Source organism: Periplaneta americana, chromosome 13, assembly GCF_040183065.1.
Source record: "Periplaneta americana isolate PAMFEO1 chromosome 13, P.americana_PAMFEO1_priV1, whole genome shotgun sequence".
NCBI lineage: Eukaryota > Metazoa > Arthropoda > Insecta > Blattodea > Blattidae > Periplaneta > Periplaneta americana.
This window is the reverse complement of record NC_091129.1, coordinates 121,217,230-121,240,581: the sequence shown is the minus strand read 5'-3', so window position 1 is coordinate 121,240,581 and position 23,352 is coordinate 121,217,230. Positions and strand designations below refer to the sequence as shown.

At 37.1% G+C, this 23,352-nt stretch overlaps 1 protein-coding gene across 1 annotated transcript; it reads right to left on the bottom strand.

Annotated features, from left to right (window-relative positions):
* Positions 1-5,712: 5,712 nt before the first annotated feature.
* LOC138712323 (putative nuclease HARBI1) lies at positions 5,713-9,782 on the bottom strand. Its single transcript, XM_069843959.1, has 2 exons — positions 9,552-9,782; positions 5,713-7,831 (listed from the first exon to the last, which is right to left on the bottom strand). The coding sequence occupies exons 1-2, from the start codon at positions 9,725-9,727 to the stop codon at positions 6,763-6,765; spliced, it is 1,245 nt and encodes a 414-aa protein (XP_069700060.1). The 5' UTR covers positions 9,728-9,782; the 3' UTR covers positions 5,713-6,762.
* Positions 9,783-23,352: the final 13,570 nt, after the last annotated feature.

The window sequence follows — 23,352 nt, the reverse complement described above, 5'->3', positions numbered from 1 at the left end:
TTTAAATGTGTTTTATCTTATCAATCAATGTACTTAGATCAGCGTTCATCAAACTTATTTGAAGTGGGGACTACTTTATAAAGTCAGAACTAGAGCCGGTCAAATACGCATTCAGTCTCGCTCGGATCTCGCTCCCGAAGCTCTCCATTCCCGTTGCTTCCACAACGGCACTGCGGAGGAGTGGGAGGGGAATGCCAAGGACTGCACGGGAGTAGAATGCAAGCGGGAGCGAGCGGGAGTCCCGTAGTCTCGCATTTCACATAAGCAGAGAAGTACAGTACAGTCTTCATAAGTAAAATAATGTGTACAATGGCTGCGGAAGCTAAAGAAAGTGCATTGAATAAACTAGCTGATGGAACTTACATTCTACTATATAAACCGGGTGTAAGTCGGGGTAGCAGTAGCTGGGAGAACTTCAGGGTAAGCATTTTATGAATCCTTTGTGCTTAAATTGTAGCATAGAATTTACGGAAATTAAGTTATGCTGTATTTTACTTTGACTAATTATTTCGAAATAATATTCCTCTTGTAATCATGAAATTTTGTATTATTTTGAACGCTAAAAGCCACGGAGATATTTCACTTATAGAATACATTGTAATTTATATATTTTTTAACGATTTCAGTTGGTAGTTCAAAAGGACACAAATGCTCCTGTTGGCTATGTTCATTGTCAAAGAGAGGGTTGCAACACATTGCTTATTTATAACGGTAGCACTTCGGGAATGTTGAGACATAAATGTAAAGAAAACAGGCATTCAACAAAGAACGAAGTTTCTAAGGCTGCTAGAACGGCGGTTAGAGACAAATGTGTGTCTATGTGTGCAATGGACCTCCGTCCCTTCAATATTGTCAGCGGCGAGGGGTTCATTAATCTGTCTCAAGAATTAATTAATACAGGTGCCAAATATGGACAGATCAGTGCTAAAGATGTTTTGCCTTCCTCGAGGACTGTGTCTCGACATATCCGAGATCTGGCTGACCAAGTCAGAGATGAAATGATTCCTAAAGTAAAGGAAGCTATTAACAGAGATCAATGTGCAATGACATGCGATCTCTGGACTGACAATTATCGGAAGATTCATTACCTGACAATCACATCGTCCTATATAGAGGAGTGTGAGAATAAATGGGAGTTAAGGAACAACGTGCTCCTCACGACAAAATTCCCAGAGGTCACTAAAACTGGTGCAAACATTCTCACGGAAATATATGAGCAAATGGCGGAGCTAGATATTACTCCCACACAGTTACAAAACGTTACCTTTGTGACAGACCAGGGACCCAATATTAAGAAAGCTCTGGAAAATCACAAACGATGTCCCTGTATTATGCATTGCATTAATACAGTATTAAGACACACACTGAATGAGAAGTTCATAAGTGATGAGATTCCTGATGTGTTTAATTCCATCCAGACCGCACGTAAAGTCGTTGGCTTTATGAAACGCTCCGGTTTAGTCACTAGACTAGAAAAATCATTGCTTCCTGACATCGAGACCAGGTGGAATAGTGTTTATATGATGTTAGATTCGTTCCATAACCAGAGAGATCAGATAAAGAATATTTTGAAAGATGTAATGAAGGAGGAAAAGATGACATTTTACCACGGAGAAATAATGGAAAACATAATTAATTTCTTGAAAATTTTCAAAGAGGCCACAGATGACTTGGAAGGCGCAAAAGAACCGACCTTGCCATTTGTTGTACCATGGGTTTTTAAATTGTTAGATTCCTGCGAAATAACTGCTGATGATGATGAGATCATGAGGAAATTAAAGAAACGGACAGAAACGTTCATAAATGTAAAACTTCTGAATGAACTGCATGATAGACATTACTTGGCCACTTTCCTTCATCCATCTTTCAAGGAACTTTTAGTTCTGAGTGAAGATAAAAGAGAGGAAATTCACGAAAATGTCCGAAAGATCTTAAATACAGTAAAAGTAGTGGAAGTGAATGAGGATCCCTTGCCCTCTCCCTCAAAGAAATTTCGAAAATGGCGCTCTGCCACATCAAATCACAGAGACGAGCTGGAAAAGTACATGAGCATGAATACTACAGATGATGATTGCAAAAATCTTCTGTCTTGGTGGAAGTTACATGCAGGCTCTTTCCCGAAACTTGCTAGATTAGGAAAAGAAGTTTTCTGCATTCCCGCAAGCAGTGCTGCAAGTGAAAGGAATTTTAGCAGGGCAGGACTGATCGTATCGGAGAAACGAAGCTCTATTGATCCTGATTGAGTAAATGATATATTAATTATTCATAATAATAAAAGAGCCAACTGAATGGATTTGAACAGTGATTTCGAAGTCTAATTGACTGGTAGCTTCTAAGTTCTCATTAACAAGATTATAATGTAGCAGTAAGTACAAAAGTGAGGAAAGGATACATTTATTTTCAATTTTTATACCCATATGTACAATAATAATATGTATTGAATATTATGCCTACATTTTATTTACTAATTTGCATTGCATTGAATAAACTTTTTTGTTTTATTAGTTTGAATTAGTATTAGTTAATGTGTGAAGTTTTGTTTCAATTGCTGTGACTTGCTATTTATGGATACCTGTAATAATAACATTATTAATATTCATCACAGCCTGTGTAACCATACAACTGTGTGAATGTGATATTGTGCCTTACGTTTTGAATGATATTGTACTGGCCAAACTTAGACGACCCAGCACAGAGGAAGAAGTCACATCATCATGCTTTCGATGTTTATGTTATGCAGTTGGCCGCGTCCGATAACTCAATTGTTTTATAACAGCTTGCCAAAAATAGACGGCCTCAGCAGGAGTAGAGAGGTCAGCTTATCTTGCCGCAAGAGATAACTACTAACTTCTCTGTTAAAAAAAAAACATCTTATTTGCCTCATCCCAGCGGCTGGGCTAATTCAGAGTCATAACGTGACAACGCTGCATAACTAACAGGCATGTACCGTATAATTTATTACGTTTTGGGTAAGGCACGAGTCAGCAGAGTGGTGTGCGTGAGGTCGTCTAAGTTGGCAAGAACAATAAGCCTGTATATTACAAGTAAAAAAATAAATTATGTAGTACTGTAGACCTAAATAAAATCTTGTATTCCGAAAGCACTAAACGTGTGTTTAGAATTTACAGCAATTTATTTATTTAAATGTTTTATACATTTATAATTCAGTAATAATAATAATAATAATAATAATAATAATAATACACAATGTTTATTCGTTAAAGAAGGAATATACTTTCACTATTGAAAAACTTAGTAGTAGTAGTAGTAGTAGTAGTAGTAGTAGTAGTAGTAGTAGTAGTAGTAGTAGTAGTTTTATTTTTAGTTTGCCTGGCAGAGTTAAGGCCATAAGGCCTTCTCTTCCACTCAACCAGGTTTCAATATACATGAAACACAAAATCATGAAATACAAAATTATGTATCGCTGTCACCACACGCTTCAACCTTTCCTATGTGGCACAAACACTGCATAACTTCGTCACCGTATTCGCTGCGGGAATCCCGGGACTTCTCATTGCCGAGCTCTTGTTACCGGTACACGAGACTCCCGTGGCAGCACTCCCTTTCAGCCGCTCTCGCTTGCGAGAGCGAGCACGACGGTGTTTGACCGCCTTTAGTCAGAACCTTACTCTTGTTCCCTTCGAAAGCAAATTTATCATTTTCGTAGCATATTTTGATACCAGTATATTTCTATTTTAACATTGAATTAAGGTTCGGTACTTTGGTCCTCTGTTATGAATTTAGGTGGTCCCTGACTGGGTTACAGGCGTGGCGCCAGATGTCCAGGGAAAAGATTGCAAGAAACACCACTTGTATAGTGCTTTAAATTCCTCTTTTGTTGCTGAGAGTAGAGCAGGACGTCGATAGACAGGTAGGGTAATAAATTTCATAGAATATCAGTACTGGGAGAAAATGTGAAATTTGATTGCCATGTGTCATTTCTAAACTCTGAGATTTTAAGCTATAGTGTGATATGCAATTCGTTTGAATTTTTTTTTTCTATTTATTTTTATTCAATCTTGTTTGAAGGACTACAAGGGCAGACCTCGAGGAGCACAGTGGTCCATTCATATTTGCCCATTTCAGAATATTCACCCATATAATAAATAAAACAATTAAAGCCGTATACAATATGCATCATTGAATATTGTATGCACCAAGAGGAATTATTGGCACACTCACTGGGAAGGGTACAAATTGGAATTACACTGGTTCATCTCTTGCGATGGAAATGATAGCAACAGAAAGACTATGGAGTTCAATAAAACATAGTTTCAGCTATGTAACAATACTTTCAGATGGTCATACTAAAACTTTTAATCATCTGCAACAATTAAGGTGTACAGCAAAGATCTGAGCTGAAAAAGGTAGAGTGGCAAAGCATTTGGGTACTGGACTGAGGCAGGTTGTGAAAGATAGTAGTAAGGAGGCAAAGCATTTGGGTCTCTCACTGTTGGAGCAATAAAAAGGCTCATTATCACAGTACAGCGAAGAATAACTCTTAGGATGTGGTGACAATGAAATCAGCAATCCTTGCTACTTTATATCACTAGTTCAACAGGTGAGAAACTTTATATATAAAGTGCCATGTTGGTTCTGACTCATGGGTTTTTTTTTTTTTTACAGTAATAATGAAAACCTGGCTCACACAAAGTGAAAACTCTCTGTAAAGGTTATCAATGAAATTATTCCTGTCTAGTACTCACCTCACCTAGACTCACTAGACACCCTAATATGAATTTCATTCGTATTTAAGAAAATCTTATTCCTAACCCATCTCCCAAGTTTTATGACATAATCTCAAAAAACCTATGAATAATTAAATTAATGAAATTATTCTTTTCTGACTGTCGAAAATCGCTTGCTATGTGTGGCAATCACAGCGTTCGCGAGACTTCATAACAATGAGTAATCTCAAACATATGTCTCCCTGAACTTGATCGCACAACATTCTGTATGACGGGAGAGCCTATCTGCTGAGCTCCTTTGCTCTGGTGAGTTATTTTTATTAAAAACTGACATGATATTTAAGTCTACATTCTGAAATTTTCACAGTGGAATCAATATACCCTAAAGAATTAAACACATCTTTTTTCGTCTGTAAAAATCATGTGCATTTTGTGTTCTATATTTTTTTTAATTATTTTACGGTGGATAACTATTTAAAAAATTATATATTTTTTTTTTCATTTTAATGGCATTTATAAACAAGGCTCTTCTTTTTCGAAATGCATTGAAATTATTTTTCCATCTTCTTTTACATAGTAAGAATGAAACAATGTTCCTTGTTAAACCAATATTTTAAATGCTGATTGCTGCCAAACTATAAAGAATATAAATATAATATTGCATGAAATTCATATTTAGAACATACAAAATAACCTACTACAATATTTTTAACTTTTGAGACATGGTTCAAAAACATACTTTTTTACATGGAATGACCCAGCACAGTGTTCTCGACTGCAAGAGTTCTTCTCCTTAGCTAAAAATGTTATTGATGCTTTGACCTGTCGAACACAGAATAGCAAAAAAACGTTTCTGAAAAACTTAGTTCAGTGCTTGCAAAAACTTCTGTATACGAATCTATTTGTAATACAGCAAAATTGTTACGTGGTGGGAGGAAACTGCCAAAAGGAATGAGGAAGGTGCAGTTATCAGGCAGAGAGGTTCTAATGAAGATACAAATTCAATATAGCCCATACAAATGGTTATCATATCAGAATGAATATTATATTTCTCAAGTAACTGTACAGCAAATCAATGTTTTTCTTTTTATTAGAAATAAGATATCTCCCTAATGGGTACACCTAGACTAATGAAACTTTCCACACACACACATATTCACAACAGGTCTACATTCACTTATACATATTGATTTTTTTTTTTTACTAGAAATAAGATATCTCCTTAATGGCTACAACTAGACTAATGAAGCTTCGCACACACATTCACAGCAGGCCTGCATTCACTTACACACACAAACACAGATATATATATATATATATATATATATATATATATATATATATATACACAAATGAGGTGCATTGGCCAGGGAAAACTAAGGCACGATTTCATTGTAGGGTATCTTAGCTTCATTTTAAACATTTATGACATTGATTACCTTAATATGCGAGGCCCACATAAATGTTTACAAAAAATAGGAAAAAAATTTTTGATAAACATTTCTTGCTGGGCACATTTTTAAACATAAAAGATTGTAAATTTTCAAGAAGATACAATGAACATTACGAAACTTTATAGCATGTTCCCTTAATAACAGAAATGGGTCATCCTGCACTACTTGCAGATGCCACAAATATCATTAAAAAAAAAAAAAAAGCAATTTTATGAAGTTCAAATATAAAACAAACCAGGACGTATACTCCTTAATAATGAAACTGTAACCAAAGTTTTTTCTGGCTATTTTCGCTTTTAAAAAATAAATGGTGTTGGCATGTACAATTAACTATCTTGAGACCAAAAAACGATTTTTTGTATCTGTCAGCTTTACACACGATAATGGCTGAACCAATTTCTATGAAAATTTGTATATAAATTAGGTTGGGTCCCACTTAGAATTTTAGTTAAATGCTTTCATATCATCTTCATACACAATCCACACTATATTGACATTAGTATGAAACGATTTATTGAAAGATATATTCATATTGTTGCATGGCCTTTGTGCCAGTCTTGTGCTGTCCCGTCGACCAACTTACGTAAGGAAATGCTCAAACACATTTCAGTCATTTTTCCTCAATAACGTCCCTGCTCTACAGAACTGTCTTGCCATGGGACAACACCAACAGTATTGAAATACTCTGAAAATTGATCTCGGATTTCGGATGCTCTGGAAGTGGAACGATTTCCACCCTGCTGAGACACACCCTGCAGTGTGAAAGTTACATTATCGGTACTTGTATTCATGTCTGATGGAATGTACCAGGAAGCATTTTTTTCAAGAAGAAAGTTGTGCAGAACACAGCATGCATATGTAATAAGCTCCACTTTGTCCACTGCCAGCGGTATGACATTCAATAGGACACGGAATCTATTTGCCAAAATGCCAAAGGCATTTTCCACAGTCCTACGGACCCTGCTAAGTCTATAATTAAATATCCTTTTTTGATGGAGAAGATCACGTCCAGGATAAGGCTTCATAATGTTTACCTTTAACGGGAAAGCATCATCTGCCACAAAAACATATGGCACACTAGTATTGGACCCTGGCAAAGGACAAGATTGAGGTAAATTTAATTCTCCGGAAAAGAGTAGTTGAGTTAGAGGGCTCTCTCGAAACACTGATGCATCATGCATACGTCCATTTCTGCCAATGTCCACAAACAAGAATTTATAGTTGGCATCAACAACCCCCAGCAAGATAATGCTGTCTCTACCCTTATAATTCCTATACTTTGAGCCCTCTTTCCGGGATGGCCTGAAGTGCACATGCTTGCCATCTATGGCACCTATGCAATGGGGGTATTGCCACAGGACATGAAATTGTCCTGCTACAGCTTCCCATTCACTCGACTTCGATGGGCAGTGGATCTTCTGCTCAAGAACTGTGACGATGGCCTTCAAAGTGTCAGGCACAAGTATCGACAGAGTATTTTTTGCAATTCTTGTAGAATATGAGAGATCCTGGAATGTATTCCCTGTAGCCAGGTATCGTAAAGTGGCAGCCAATCTTGTACAGGGAGAGATAGCCTGTCTCATATTTGTATCTTTCTTCTCTATTAAAGGAGTAATCAGATGCAGAAGTTCCTCCAGTTCTCGTCTCTGCATTCTAGTATAATTTTTGAAGGATCCTGGGTCTTCAGGACTGTAATGATAATAATAATAATAATAATAATTTATTTTTACTCACAGACTTGTAAAGTACAAGTATTTACCATTGTCAATACATTCTATACAGTAATACCATTTTACATCTCTAATATTGACCACTTATAATCAGGGCCACCGAGAAGGGGGCAGCAAAGGGAACGAGTGCATATGGGCCCGTCAGATTGAGTCTAATTACTTTTTAATACGATGAATTAATTATTCGTCGATACATATGGGTACTATAAAATTTTGTGGGAATATCTGTGACATAAATTTGACATATTAACTCAACAATATTAGAATTAATACAAATTACCACTTCATATGTAAATATTTATATATATATTAGAATATCTGTTTCCCACATTAATGTTCATCGACACAACAACTGAGGGCCCTGGCATTTGCCTGAACTATGTTCCTGTCACTTGTACCGAACACGTTCAATTATTTATTGGCTTGTCCTTTTTAACTACCAATCACCCGCTGAGCCACTGCAATATGCTAGTGGAATCTCCCAAACCGAAGTCGCAGAATACGTTTCCTTTTCAGTACATTGTATGTTTCATGTCAAAACTTTCGTCTTTTCGTTGTCGTTTGTCTAGTATATTCTGTTTATTAGTATTACCGGTTATAGTCAAACTGCACAATTGACAAAATTAGGCATGTCGGGAGCTGAATAGCACAAGGAGAGCCAGAAAAAATTGGAAGATATTAATACGGGTGCTAGACTGCGTGAAAAATATTATGAAGACATTAACAAAGAAGTCAGTGATGAGCCGAAAAATTTAAATTCAATTCATGGCTCTAATTTAGGGCCAACCCCACTGAAACCAATGAATCTCCTAAATACCTGAGAGCTCCTTAGTCTGGAGAGCCATCTTACTAGGTTTTTAAATTTTGATGATATAATTGATGATCTTCCATCAGTGAAGTCAAGGACAGTTGTTAGTTGATGTTGGATTGCAAGTTAGAAATTACAGGTGTTTATGAATAATGTTTTATGAAAATAATATATTGTGCTAATGTAAAGTTTTGCTAAAAGCCAAATTTTAGGATTAACTTAGTGTAAAAGTGGTCTATATGCAACGACGTCTCCAAGTAAATTACCCGTATGTTAAAATTTTGGTTTTTACACGCTGTTTCCATATAAACTCTGAAGATATTTGGGATATTTCATTGAAAGTTGGTATACTTTTGAATAACACAGGCTACACTACTAAAATCTCCATTTTGTTTTAATAATGGCTACATTAGCACACATGGGAAATTCAGGTAATTTTGGAAGTGAAAAGTCTAATTTATAAGGGGATTTTTTGTGAAAATAAATTTAATATTTTCCGAGTCGCGGTTGTATGTTCGTGAAAGACTTGTAGCCTATTTCTCTTGGACCAAAAATACAATAAAATCACCTTCCCGTGCGTTAGCTTCTCCACAATAATTTCGAAAAACTTCTGTTTGCGGTTTCCTTCCTTCCTTTCTACTACAAAATTCCTATAGACCACGTGCACACAAATTTTCGTAAGCGTGACGATGCGTGGTCGACGGACACAGGCAAATCTGCTCTTTTAGAATTTTAGGACAAATGTTGGCAGTGAGGAAACCATACATTGAAGATTTCCCAATAATTTAAACAAAATAATAGTGTAAAACATTTGATATAAAACGCCGAAATAAGCTACATACAGTTCAGTCCTAATATAGGTTATACATACCTCAGTTCTTCAAACAGCATTGTTAAGACATCTTGGCCCGTATTTCTACGCAGTAACCATTTTCGGCTCCACATTCTACTCCTTTTAATTTGATCCGTCTCCTCAGCGTTCAAAGCTAGCAAAACAGCAAAGGCTGCTAAACGTCTTCTTCGTACAACTTCACATACAGCTTCCATATTTGATGTTTACAAATCGTACCGCGCCAGCATCTCCAACTTCCAAACTGGGATCCAGCCAAAGAGTTTATAATACTTGAAACTCTTTGGATCCAGCATGCAAGGCAGCACGCTCCGTGTGAACGAAAACCATCACCGCAGCCACCACGGAACCCAGCACCGTAGCCACCACGGCACCCCAAAGACGTTTTATAGTTTAACCTAGACTCACTACGAGCGCTGTTCCTCGACCAAAAATTAACGGCGATAAATTTATACCATCAATTCACCACAGGCTTTGTTCAGTTCATTTCATAGAATCTTGTTTCTGGAAGACTAATGGTAATAAATTACTGAAACCTGACGCAGTTCCATCAGTTTTTAATTTTCCAGCCCATCTCACAAAGGTAATCACAAAATAAGTTTAAAAGGCCATAGCCTAGTTAGATTTTTGACCTTTAGAATAATGTTTTTTTTATGTTCATTTATTTGTAACTTATATTGAAGTACGGTGCTGAAAGTTACTTATAACATAGATCCATGTCTATATTTTGCAAATCATAATTAAAATGCTCATAAGTTAATGTTTTTTATGTGTTGGAACCCGTATGTCCACATTCAGAATTCTTACCACTTCTAAAATTTATTTCAGATTGAACAAACACCCCGTAGAGTATTAAAGATATCATTAGAATCAGACAAACATGAAACAAATGAAGAAAGTAACAGGTTTCCATTGCAAAAGCCTGAGCTTCTCTGTAAATGGTTATCTGCTGTTAAACGCGATATATTTATACCATCAATTCACCACCAGTATTGCTTTGCATCTCTCTAAATCAATTTTATTTATGAATCAATAAGTGAGTGCAAAATAAATCTGGTTAAGTATTTTCATACTATCTAGATATGGCCTAGTTACAATATTTTGACATTCTTGCACATATTCGATTTAATAATAACAGTTGATGCATTTTCTTGTTTATTGAAATATTTATTATTAGGCCTAAGCAAAATGCACACAGTGTGCAAGATTAAGTTAATGTCCTAACTCTATGAATTAAATATTTCAGGAACTCCATCGGTACAGATTTGATGAATTGTGTAAATATGAATAGGCTCAATCACGAAGACAAGAATTTTAATTGAAAGTTTTAGCAGAACAGCTTAATATTTGTTGTTCACAAAGATGACGATTACTGACTGACAGTTCCAGTTTCTCCAATTATTTGCTGTTGTAGACTACTATAGGTATGCAGGTGATTACGTTTCACTGTTTATATTTGTTTTTATCCTTGTTACTCTTTTAGCTTATATTTGGTTGTATTTTATGGTATAGTAATAAATCTTAGTGTCTTTTGCGTTTGCGTTCTATCAGCATTACTTTTCGTCCGCTATTTTTCACGACTGCAAGATGCACACAATGTGCAAGATTAAGTTAATGCTCTCACTCGGTTATTGAAATACATTTCAGGAAGCCCATCCTACGGATATGATGAATTATGTGAATATAAATACTCCCAAGTCACAAAGACGACGACGATTATTGACTGACAGTTGCAGGATTAATATCTTTGAATATTTGATGTTATACCACAAGAATGCAGGTAATTACGTTTTACTATTTATATTTGTCTTTATCCTTGTTACTCTTAGGCTCATGTTTGGTTGTTTTTATGTTGTATAGCAATAAATCTTAGTTTGTTTTACGATTGCGTTCTATCCATGATCTAGGGTTCTATCAGCATTGCTTTCCGTCCGCTATCGTCACGGCCCCAAGATGGCGGCTAGCGAACGCTTCAATTTGGGTCCAGTCGTATCTTCTGCGCACCCAGCCTGCTAGCCAACTTGGAATCCATCACAGAAACAAGCACCGTCTGAACCAGGCTTTAGTGTGATGTATTTCTTGTGTTCTTGTGTTTGTGTTGTGTTTTTGTGTTTGTTAAGTTTTTGTTTTGTCTTTCTTATGATGATGCCTATTATGTTTGGATTGTAACCGTTTTCTTGTGCTATGTATTTGATTGTGTTCACTTCTTCATTGCAGTGTTCTTGGTTCACGGGTATGTTGAATAATCTGTGTACCATTGTCCTGAATGCAGCATGTTTGTGTTGTATGGGGTGGTTAGATGTGTTGTGTATGTGTGTGGTGGTGATGGTTGGTTTTCTGTATATTTTGAAGTCCGCTAGTTAATCAATTACTTATATTCAAGTGTTAAAAGTAGTGTACGCAAGATTCAAAATGGATCAACCAGATAACTTGTCCTAAACAAGATTTCGAACCAGGGCCCGCTCGTTTCACGGTTAGACATGCTAACCGTTACTTCACAGCGGTGAACTATGCTGTTGTTAGAATACCAATTTCACAGTGCTTGTTTCTTCAAATATATTAATTTTTTACCCATGTTTATTAGACTTTTCTTGTCTTTATGAATACTTCCACCTTTCACAATACAGAGTGCACATAAAATCTCGATCCATTTTAAGAAGGAGGAGGAGGAAAGACCTACTGCACTAAAATCACAGTTCATCATAGGCTAAATGCTTACGAGTCTCTGAAAGAATGTGTGAAATGATTGAACTCTCAGCAGGGCGAATTTGCAGGGCTGGAAGTACCAGACATTTTTCCCAAGTAGCGGAAAAACAAAGATCATCTGGCTTTATAATCCGGCTATGTTTAAATCATCGACACCTGGTTTTGAGTCGAGTAGTAATCTGACTAAATACCGGTACACATAATCGTCATCACCGGCATTCTTACGCCACTCTGTGGAATATATTTTGGAAAATTAATGAAGAGAAACGTACGATGAATTAAGAGTTGGTGGTCTGAAAATTGGAAGGTTGAAAAGGAGTATTATACTAATTAACACTGTCCTCAACTCAATACATCTCGCCAAAAAATTGTAGAAAATTGCAAAATTGTAAAAAGTGTAAAAAAAATTTAAAATTGTAAAAAAATTTGTAAAATTGTAATTGTAATCTTGTAAAATTTTGACTTGTTCCATATCGTAAAGCTTCATTGCTAATGTAAGATTTATGCAATATAATAAATGAAATGAAATGAAAATACCCTTCGCAATTAACAGCAATTTAATCGTAATTAACATTTCAATCATAACAAGCATAACCATAAACAACATGCACATTCGTAATAATCAGTAACATCGGCAGTATCATAATCGTAATCGGCGTCATCACATTCGTAACTAGCGGCATCACATTCGTAATCTGTGGCATTGAATTCTTAATTGGCGTCATCACATTTATAATCTGTCGTCAGATTCGTAATCGGCGGCATCATACTAGTAATCGAAGCCTTTACATTGCTAATCGGGTGAAATTACATTGACAATCGGCGTCATCACACTCATAATCGGAGTCTTCAGCTTCATAATCAGCGTTATCGCAGTCATCATCGGCGTCGTTATTTTCATAATTGACTTCATCACATTTATAATTGGCTTCATAACATTTATAATTGGCTTCATCACATTTATAATTGGCTTCATCACATTTATAATCGACGTCATCACACTCGTAATCGGAGTCATCACATTCGTATTCGGCGTCATCACATTCATAATCGGAGTCATCACATTCATAAACGGAGTCGCCACATTCATAATCGGCGTCATCATGTTCATAATCGGAGTCATCACGTTCAAAATCGGAGTCATCATTTTCATTATCGGGGTCATCACGTTCATAATCTGAGTAATCACGTTCATGATCGGAGTCATCATGTTCATAATCGGAGTCATCACGGTCATAATCGGAGTCATCATTTTCATAATCGTAGTCATCACGTTCATAATCGGGGTAATCACGTTCAAAATAGGAGTCATCACGTTCATAATTGGAGTCATCATGTTCATAATAGGAGTCATCACGTTCATAATCGGCATCATCAGATTCATAATCGACGTCATCATATTCATAATCGGCGTCATCACATTCGTAATCGGTGACATCATATTCATAATCGGCGTCGTCACAGTCGTAATCGGCATCGTCACATTCCATACAGGCGTAGTCACATTAGATATAGGCGACATCATGTTCATAATCGGCGTCATCACGTTCATAATAGGAGTCATCACGTTCATAATCGGAGTCATCATGTTCAAAATCGGAGTCTTCACGTTCATCATCGGAGTCATCACGTTCATAATCGGCGTCATCAGATTCATAAACGGCGTCATCACAATGACAATCGGCTTAATCACATTCGTAATCGCAGTCGTCACATTTGTTATCAGAATCACCACATTCGTGATCGACGTCATTACATTGGTAATCAGCACCATTGTACTGATAATCATCAGCACCTTAACAATGAGCGGAAGTACCATCAGTATCATACTCATAAACGGCGTCATCACAATGATAATCGGCTTCATCACCTTCGTAATCGCAGTCTTCAATTTTTTTATCAGAATCACCACATTCGTGATCGACGTCATCACATTGGTCATCAGCAGCATTCTACTGATATTCATCAGCACCTTTACAATGAGCGGCAGTGCCATCAGTATCATAGTCATAAACGGCGTGATCACAATAATAATCGGCTTCGTCACCTTCGTAATCGCAGTCTTCAATTTTTTTATCATAATCACCACATTCGTGATCGATGTCATCACATTGGTAATCAGCAGCATTCTACTGATATTCATCAGCACCTTTACAATGAGCGGCAGTGCCATCAGTATCATAGTCATAAACGGCTTCATCACCTTCGTAATCGCAGTCTTCAAGTTTTTTATCAGAATCACCACATTCGTGATCGACGTCATCACATTGGTCATCAGCAGCATTCTACTGATATTCATCAGCACCTTTACAATGAGCGGCAGTGCCATCAGTATCATAGTCATAAACGGCGTGATCAGAATAATAATCGGCTTCATCACCTTCGTAATCGCAGCCTTCAAGTTTTTTATCAGAATCACCACATTCGTGATCGACGTCATCACATTGGTCATCAGCAGCATTCTACTGATATTCATCAGCACCTTTACAATGAGCGGCAGTGCCATCAGTATCATAGTCATAAACGGCTTCATCACCTTCGTAATCGCAGTCTTCAAGTTTTTTATCAAAATCACCACATTCGTGACCGACGTCATCACATTGTTCATCAGCAGCATTCTACTGATATTCATCAGCACCTTTACAATGAGCGGCAGTGCCATCAGTATCATAGTCATAAACGGCGTGATCAGAATAATAATCGGCTTCATCACCTTCGTAATCGCAGCCTTCAAGTTTTTTATCAGAATCACCACATTCGTGATCGACGTCATCACATTGGTCATCAGCAGCATTCTACTGATATTCATCAGCACCTTTACAATGAGCGGCAGTGCCATCAGTATCATAGTCATAAACGGCTTCATCACCTTCGTAATCGCAGTCTTCAAGTTTTTTATCAGAATCACCACATTCGTGATCGACGTCATCACATTGGTCATCAGCAGCATTCTACTGATATTCATCAGCACCTTTACAATGAGCGGCAGTGCCATCAGTATCATAGTCATAAACGGCGTGATCAGAATAATAATCGGCTTCATCACCTTCGTAATCGCAGCCTTCAAGTTTTTTATCAGAATCACCACATTCGTGATCGACGTCATCGCATTGGTAATCAGCAGCATTCTACTGATATTCATCAGCACCTTTACAATGAGCGGCAGTGCCATCAGTATCATAGTCATAAACGGCTTCATCACCTTCGTAATCGCAGTCTTCAAGTTTTTTATCAGAATCACCACATTCGTGATCAACGTCATCACATTGGTCATCAGCAGCATTCTACTGATATTCATCAGCACCTTTACAATGAGCGGCAGTGCCATCAGTATCATAGTCATAAACGGCGTGATCAGAATAATAATCGGCTTCATCACCTTCGTAATCGCAGCCTTCAAGTTTTTTATCAGAATCACCACATTCGTGATCGACGTCATCACATTGGTCATCAGCAGCATTCTACTGATATTCATCAGCACCTTTACAATGAGCGGCAGTGCCATCAGTATCATAGTCATAAACGGCTTCATCACCTTCGTAATCGCAGTCTTCAAGTTTTTTATCAGAATCACCACATTCGTGACCGACGTCATCACATTGGTCATCAGCAGCATTCTACTGATATTCATCAGCACCTTTACAATGAGCGGCAGTGCCATCAGTATCATAGTCATAAACGGCGTGATCAGAATAATAATCGGCTTCATCACCTTCGTAATCGCAGCCTTCAAGTTTTTTATCAGAATCACCACATTCGTGATCGACGTCATCACATTGGTCATCAGCAGCATTCTACTGATATTCATCAGCACCTTTACAATGAGCGGCAGTGCCATCAGTATCATAGTCATAAACGGCTTCATCACCTTCGTAATCGCAGTCTTCAAGTTTTTTATCAGAATCACCACATTCGTGACCGACGTCATCACATTGGTCATCAGCAGCATTCTACTGATATTCATCAGCACCTTTACAATGAGCGGCAGTGCCATCAGTATCATAGTCATAAACGGCGTGATCAGAATAATAATCGGCTTCATCACCTTCGTAATCGCAGCCTTCAAGTTTTTTATCAGAATCACCACATTCGTGATCGACGTCATCACATTGGTCATCAGCAGCATTCTACTGATATTCATCAGCACCTTTACAATGAGCGGCAGTGCCATCAGTATCATAGTCATAAACGGCTTCATCACCTTCGTAATCGCAGTCTTCAAGTTTTTTATCAGAATCACCACATTCGTGATCGACGTCATCACATTGGTCATCAGCAGCATTCTACTGATATTCATCAGCACCTTTACAATGAGCGGTAGTGCCATCAGTATCATAGTCATAAACGGCGTGATCAGAATAATAATCGGCTTCATCACCTTCGTAATCGCAGCCTTCAAGTTTTTTATCAGAATCACCACATTCGTGATCGACGTCATCGCATTGGTAATCAGCAGCATTCTACTGATATTCATCAGCACCTTTACAATGAGCGGCAGTGCCATCAGTATCATAGTCATAAACGGCTTCATCACCTTCGTAATCGCAGTCTTGAAGTTTTTTATCAGAATCACCACATTCGTGATCGACGTCATCACATTGGTCATCAGCAGCATTCTACTGATATTCATCAGCACCTTTACAATGAGCGGCAGTGCCATCAGTATCATAGTCATAAACGGCGTGATCAGAATAATAATCGGCTTCATCACCTTCGTAATCGCAGCCTTCAAGTTTTTTATCAGAATCACCACATTCGTGATCGACGTCATCACATTGGTCATCAGCAGCATTCTACTGATATTCATCAGCACCTTTACAATGAGCGGCAGTGCCATCAGTATCATAGTCATAAACGGCTTCATCACCTTCGTAATCGCAGTCTTCAAGTTTTTTATCAGAATCACCACATTCGTGACCGACGTCATCACATTGGTCATCAGCAGCATTCTACTGATATTCATCAGCACCTTTACAATGAGCGGCAGTGCCATCAGTATCATAGTTATAAACGGCGTGATCAGAATAATAATCGGCTTCATCACCTTCGTAATCGCAGCCTTCAAGTTTTTTATCAGAATCACCACATTCGTGATCGACGTCATCACATTGGTCATCAGCAGCATTCTACTGATATTCATCAGCACCTTTACAATGAGCGGCAGTGCCATCAGTATCATAGTCATAAACGGCTTCATCACCTTCGTAATCGCGGTCTTCAAGTTTTTTATCAGAATCACCACATTCGTGACCGACGTCATCACATTGGTCATCAGCAGCATTCTACTGATATTCATCAGCACCTTTACAATGAGCGGCAGTGCCATCAGTATCATAGTCATAAACGGCGTGATCAGAATAATAATCGGCTTCATCACCTTCGTAATCGCAGCCTTCAAGTTTTTTATCAGAATCACCACATTCGTGATCGACGTCATCACATTGGTCATCAGCAGCATTCTACTGATATTCATCAGCACCTTTACAATGAGCGGCAGTGCCATCAGTATCATAGTCATAAACGGCGTGATCACAATAATAATCGGCTTCGTCACCTTCGTAATCGCAGTCTTCAATTTTTTTATCATAATCACCACATTCGTGATCGACGTCATCACATTGGTCATCAGCAGCATTCTACTGATATTCATCAGCACCTTTACAATGAGCGGCAGTGCCATCAGTATCATAGTCATAAACGGCTTCATCACCTTCGTAATCGCAGTCTTCAAGTTTTTTATCAGAATCACCACATTCGTGATCGACGTCATCACATTGGTCATCAGCAGCATTCTACTGATATTCATCAGCACCTTTACAATGAGCGGCAGTGCCATCAGTATCATAGTCATAAACGGCGTGATCAGAATAATAATCGGCTTCATCGCCTTCGTAATCGCAGCCTTCAAGTTTTTTATCAGAATCACCACATTCGTGATCGACGTCATCACATTGGTCATCAGCAGCATTCTACTGATATTCATCAGCACCTTTACAATGAGCGGCAGTGCCATCAGTATCATAGTCATAAACGGCTTCATCACCTTCGTAATCGCGGTCTTCAAGTTTTTTATCAGAATCACCACAATCGTGATCGACGTCATCAGATTGGTAATCAGCAGCATTATACTTATAATCATCAGCATGTTAACAATGAGCGGCACTACCATCAGTATCATATCCATAACTAGCGGTATCGAATTCACACTCTCAATCAACATATTATAATCGCATAATAGATAGTCATAGCACAAACTGACTCTCCATAAAGAACATCGCCATTACCATAGTAATATTCCACATTGTCATTGCCATAGTCACGGTCAACATTGCCGTTGCAGTTACAATTAACCTATTAGTAGAACAATCAGCTCCAGCATCATCTTTAACATAAGAAGCTGCAGCATCATTGTCATGATTATAATAGTCGTGATTATAATCATAGGAATCTATTCAAAATTATCATTAGCATAATCGTAATCATCAGCATCGCCACAGTAGTATTTATTCTCCGTTGTGAGCTGTAATAAAAGTATAATCATTATGATCAATTAATACTGTATGTAGGTGCAACTTGTACTTTCAAATATCGGTCCCTTTGAGCGCATTTAGGCCTACATTCTCATTCCTTTGAGAATAATTGAAGACTTAACATTCTAAAGGTGCTAAGTGCCAAAAACAACTTTGAGATATTGATTAAAATACACTGGAAATGCACCATCTTTTGGGACATGAATGAGTTACAGTTGATCCACGACAAAGACAATTTAGTATGATATGCTCATATGAATGTACTTCCCTTAAATTCAGTGAAATAAAATTTGAAAATTTGGCACTTAACACCTTTAGGAAGTTAGGTCTTCAATTAAGAGCAACATTGCTGTAATAATAAAATTATGGTTTTATGCATCATTTCTTTAAATCTAAATATAAACTTAATGTATATTCTATTCTTTTTATTAAAGTATGACATAAAGTCTTAAGTTAAATTTCAATTGTTTAAGTCCTAAGAGACGGAAAATCTTTCAAATTACTTTTGTCATTCTTTTAAACCGATTATTGTTTTCTAAATTTTTTATATTTTGTATCAGATGTAATAGCGAGCGTGAACTTGTGACTAGGTGATAACATTTTCCGGGCTCTTCCGTGAGTCGGGATTTCAGCCGTGGCTTGGATATCCTCCTGCTAAAGTCAAGACTACATTTATCTTAATGAAATGGAGGAATTTAAAAATCTCGATTAAATTTACGCCCTTAAACGTTGGAATGGAACTAGATTAAAGAGGGATTTCAACTTAAAGGAGACGTGTTGAGTAACAATGAAATAGACGGAACAAATATGTGGGCCTGATCGTATCTTCAGGCCTGAAAAGACCAGTACTCCACTCCGGAGCTCTCTTTTTGAGTCCCATTACAATTTTTCTTCTCTCGTCTCGTAATTAATTCACGACGGCCGCCTTTTCTCTACTTTTCTCTCTTATTCCCATTCTCCTATTCTTTATTTTCCGGTCATTATTACTCTTCTTCCTTAATTTATTCATTTTATATTCCCCCTTATTTTCTCAAGCTTAGTTTTGGCTTCCTCTACCTCGCCTTCAATACAGTACTATCTCTAACCTTTGTTTTTCATGTTCGTATCCCCAGTAGTTTGAAGGCATCGTGTCTGACTTCATCTTCCCATCTCTTCCTGGAGTTTTCAACCTTGAAGTTTCGAGAAAATGGACTTTTACGGTGTGAGGATCTCAACATTCATGCCCAACCCCCCAACCTGGAGGACCAGGTCTCCACACTTATGTCCGCCGGAGACAGTGTGATTCGGTTATACACCCCTGTCACAGGGTACCCATTTTAGTCGCCTTTTACGAAATGAATGGGCTATATTGGGACTGTTCTTCAACCCAGTCACCACACAGAGTATCTCTTTGAGTGGGAAGCCTTAATACTTCGTCAAACTAAAGGCCTTTTGGGATCTCTAATAGAATGAAATTATTATTATTATTATTATTATTATTATTATTATTATTATTATTATTATTATTATTATTATTATACTCTCTATTATTAACTAAGATTTAGTACAGGGACATACTTTTATTTTTACTAACATTTTTAATATTAACCTGGCTATACCGTTGGATCAACGCCGTTTGCTACCCACGACTGGAGTTCGATGATACTGGCGTAATATACAACAAATCACTTTACTAGGTATAGGAGGGAAGAAAAGTAGTTCATCCATTTACGTAAACTAGGAAATATCGCGCTTTTGAGTTTGATCATTTTCATTAAGTTTTTGTTTAATCAAAATGCAGTACAGTATTCACAGTGAGTGTTTTTACTCACGAATTGAGCTGTCCATGTGGACGTATTCATTATGCAGTGTATATTATACTGTCTACAGCACATTAACGTACAATATACAGAATGAAGTTAAATTGAAAAATAATCATAATATGGATATTTAAACACATGTTTGAAAATGGTGGCCGTTCATTTCGATACAGGCTTCAGTTCTAATGTGCATATTATCACACTATAGACTACTGTACCTAATCCCAATTACCAGTTTCGTCCTTCGTACTAGTAACTCATACTGATATAATTCTGTACCTACTCTATAAAAGAGTACCTTACGTACTGTAAATTCAATCTTCACTTCTGTTCGATCCATAAAGATAAAATTACTCAGACATACTATCTACTGTCCGTCCAAGTGGTTATGTCGTAGGGTCGTAGAAAGGGAGAAAATCACGTGACAGTTAAGTTATTTTAAACAGTTGTATAATATTACGTAGACGTCCAATTCCTAACAGAAATTAATGTTCTCAGAAAAGAGCTAAGACGACAGCCCAGCCACTAGCTGGCGAATAAAAGCTGGTGGGGGAAACCGGGATACGACGTAGGCAAATGGACGACAGTACCTGTGCGAAAATGATTCAATATTAAAAGCTCTTTCGTCAGTGGAAAACGCGAATATATTTTTGGAACGTACTGTTTTGCTATGACGGTAAGGCTACTATGATTGTATATGCGGTCTTGGATCTGTGTGGAGGACGGTTGAACTTCGTTAGTAGAAGAGGTGGGAGTGAAGTACATTAAAAAATTCAGGTACAATAAAAATTGAAATAAAAATAAAATGATGTCCCTGTACAACCAGGAGACCACACAGAAGCAACAGAAAATGAATCCTATATAGAAAAGAATTTGAAATTATATACCGGTCTGAATATTTGTAATCAAAAGATGTCATAAAGAATAAAAGTCGTTGATATTCAGACAGGTAAACAGACAGATCCTATTGGCATTGCACCAAATTCTGTTGGATGCACGCAGTCGCCGTTGGAATGTGCATTCCTTTCACCTCTAATCGCAGTTGCATTTCCATTATTGTTTTTCGTGTGTATTTAATGGCCACTAATTCCAAGGCGAGGCTAGATCTCCTGATATTCGCGTTCAAGACATTTGGTATGAGAGGATACCCTTCCCATACAGAACATAAAGAATGTTATTGTGATAATGTATGTATTTATTTACACTGCAAGTGGGCAAGCACCCAGTGGCAGTGGTATATACAATATAAACAATACACAATAAAATGATAAGCAATACACAATAAAATGTACAATACACAATACAATTTTACAACACATATACAATTTTATACACAATACAATAAGAATACACAATACAATTTAACACAATAATAATAAAATATAAATAAAATACCTAATTTTACAATACAACCTACATAATTATGTATAGGCCCTACATAAGTTTCAATAGTCTTTCACTTTACTCTCATCTCATTCCCTGTAGTGGCACTATGACGCATTTCACTGACACTTCAGCACACATTTCACTGACACTGTAACACATTTCACTGACACTATAGAACACATTTCATTGACGCTATAAATTATCACTGATCGGAACTGTTCACTGCACTGTAAAACCATAACTTCACTGACTCACCTTGCTTCACTGATACAACAGTTCAAATAAGTCAAATAATTACATCCTTATGCATACTTATAAACAGAACTACATTTAAAACAGAACTACATTCGTAATAATCGTAGAAACTCTGTCTAATCTATAGCAAGGAGTTGTTTTCTTTCCTTGTGTACGCAGAATCAGATACTGAAAATTGTGCAATTATGTAGGCCTACGCCTACAAAATTTATGAAATAATCACTATGAATATGTAGTTTCAGGGAATAATATAGTCTCCAAAATCAGAGTTTTAATAATCTAAAATGTATTACCGGTAAGAAATTACCTTTGGAATATCAAAATGTAAAAATGGAACTCAGAATTTAATAAACTTGTGTCCTGAAGATGACACATAACGTGTCATTTGTACAGCGCATACATTTTATCTTTCCACGCTCAGCATCGCGTACTTCCGCGAGCATGGAAAAATAAAATGTGTGCTCTGTACTTATTATGCGTTTCGCAACAATTCAGTTCTGTATCATGCAACCAGTGATATAAAATAATGGAACACTTAAAACTATATGATATAAAGAGTGGTACGCATCATAATCCTTAGGCCTACTAATCAAAGAAAGTGGGCCCTTGGCCTGAGCGAAGGTCAAAATTAGCTCATCCAGAAGTCCTCGAAGGCATGCGGATGGCAGGGTACAACTTTTAAATGTTGGAAAATAACTAAACATACAATGGTGGAACAAAGTAGGTCCGTGGCTCATTTCGTTTCGGACTCATCCCGACATAGAGTTTTAGGAAAGCAAATGAAAACCACAAGCAGGATGAGTTGTTTCAATTTAGGAGACCAGTCAAATTACTGAAATCGCCAAAAATGACTATTTTTTATTATTGGTTTAAAAAATTCTACATTTCATTGCGAATAAAAAAATATATAGTTATATATGATTCTGACGTTAGTTACGTCCTTAGTTTGACATTTAAAAATGGTCTGCCACGCCCACTGGATTCGTTTTCGTTTGTATTATTAGATAATTCGTTGAATATCGTGATATAAAAGTGATCTATCAACGTGAGAGAAATTTTACTGGTTAGAGAATATATCAGTTTCTTTGTTGCCAACCCTGTCTTCGATTTATCGAAAGGAAATGGAAAAGAAACTAGTCAACGAGT

Bases quoted from the DNA above. Each gene is read 5' to 3' on its own strand.
- LOC138712323 (XM_069843959.1), bottom strand. From the start codon at position 9,727: ATGGAAGCTGTATGTGAAGTTGTACGAAGAAGACGTTTAGCAGCCTTT. The intron at 7,832-9,551 runs GTATGTATAACC...TTATCATTACAG, and splicing joins ATGCTGTTTGAAGAACTGAG to TCCTGAAGACCCAGGATCCT.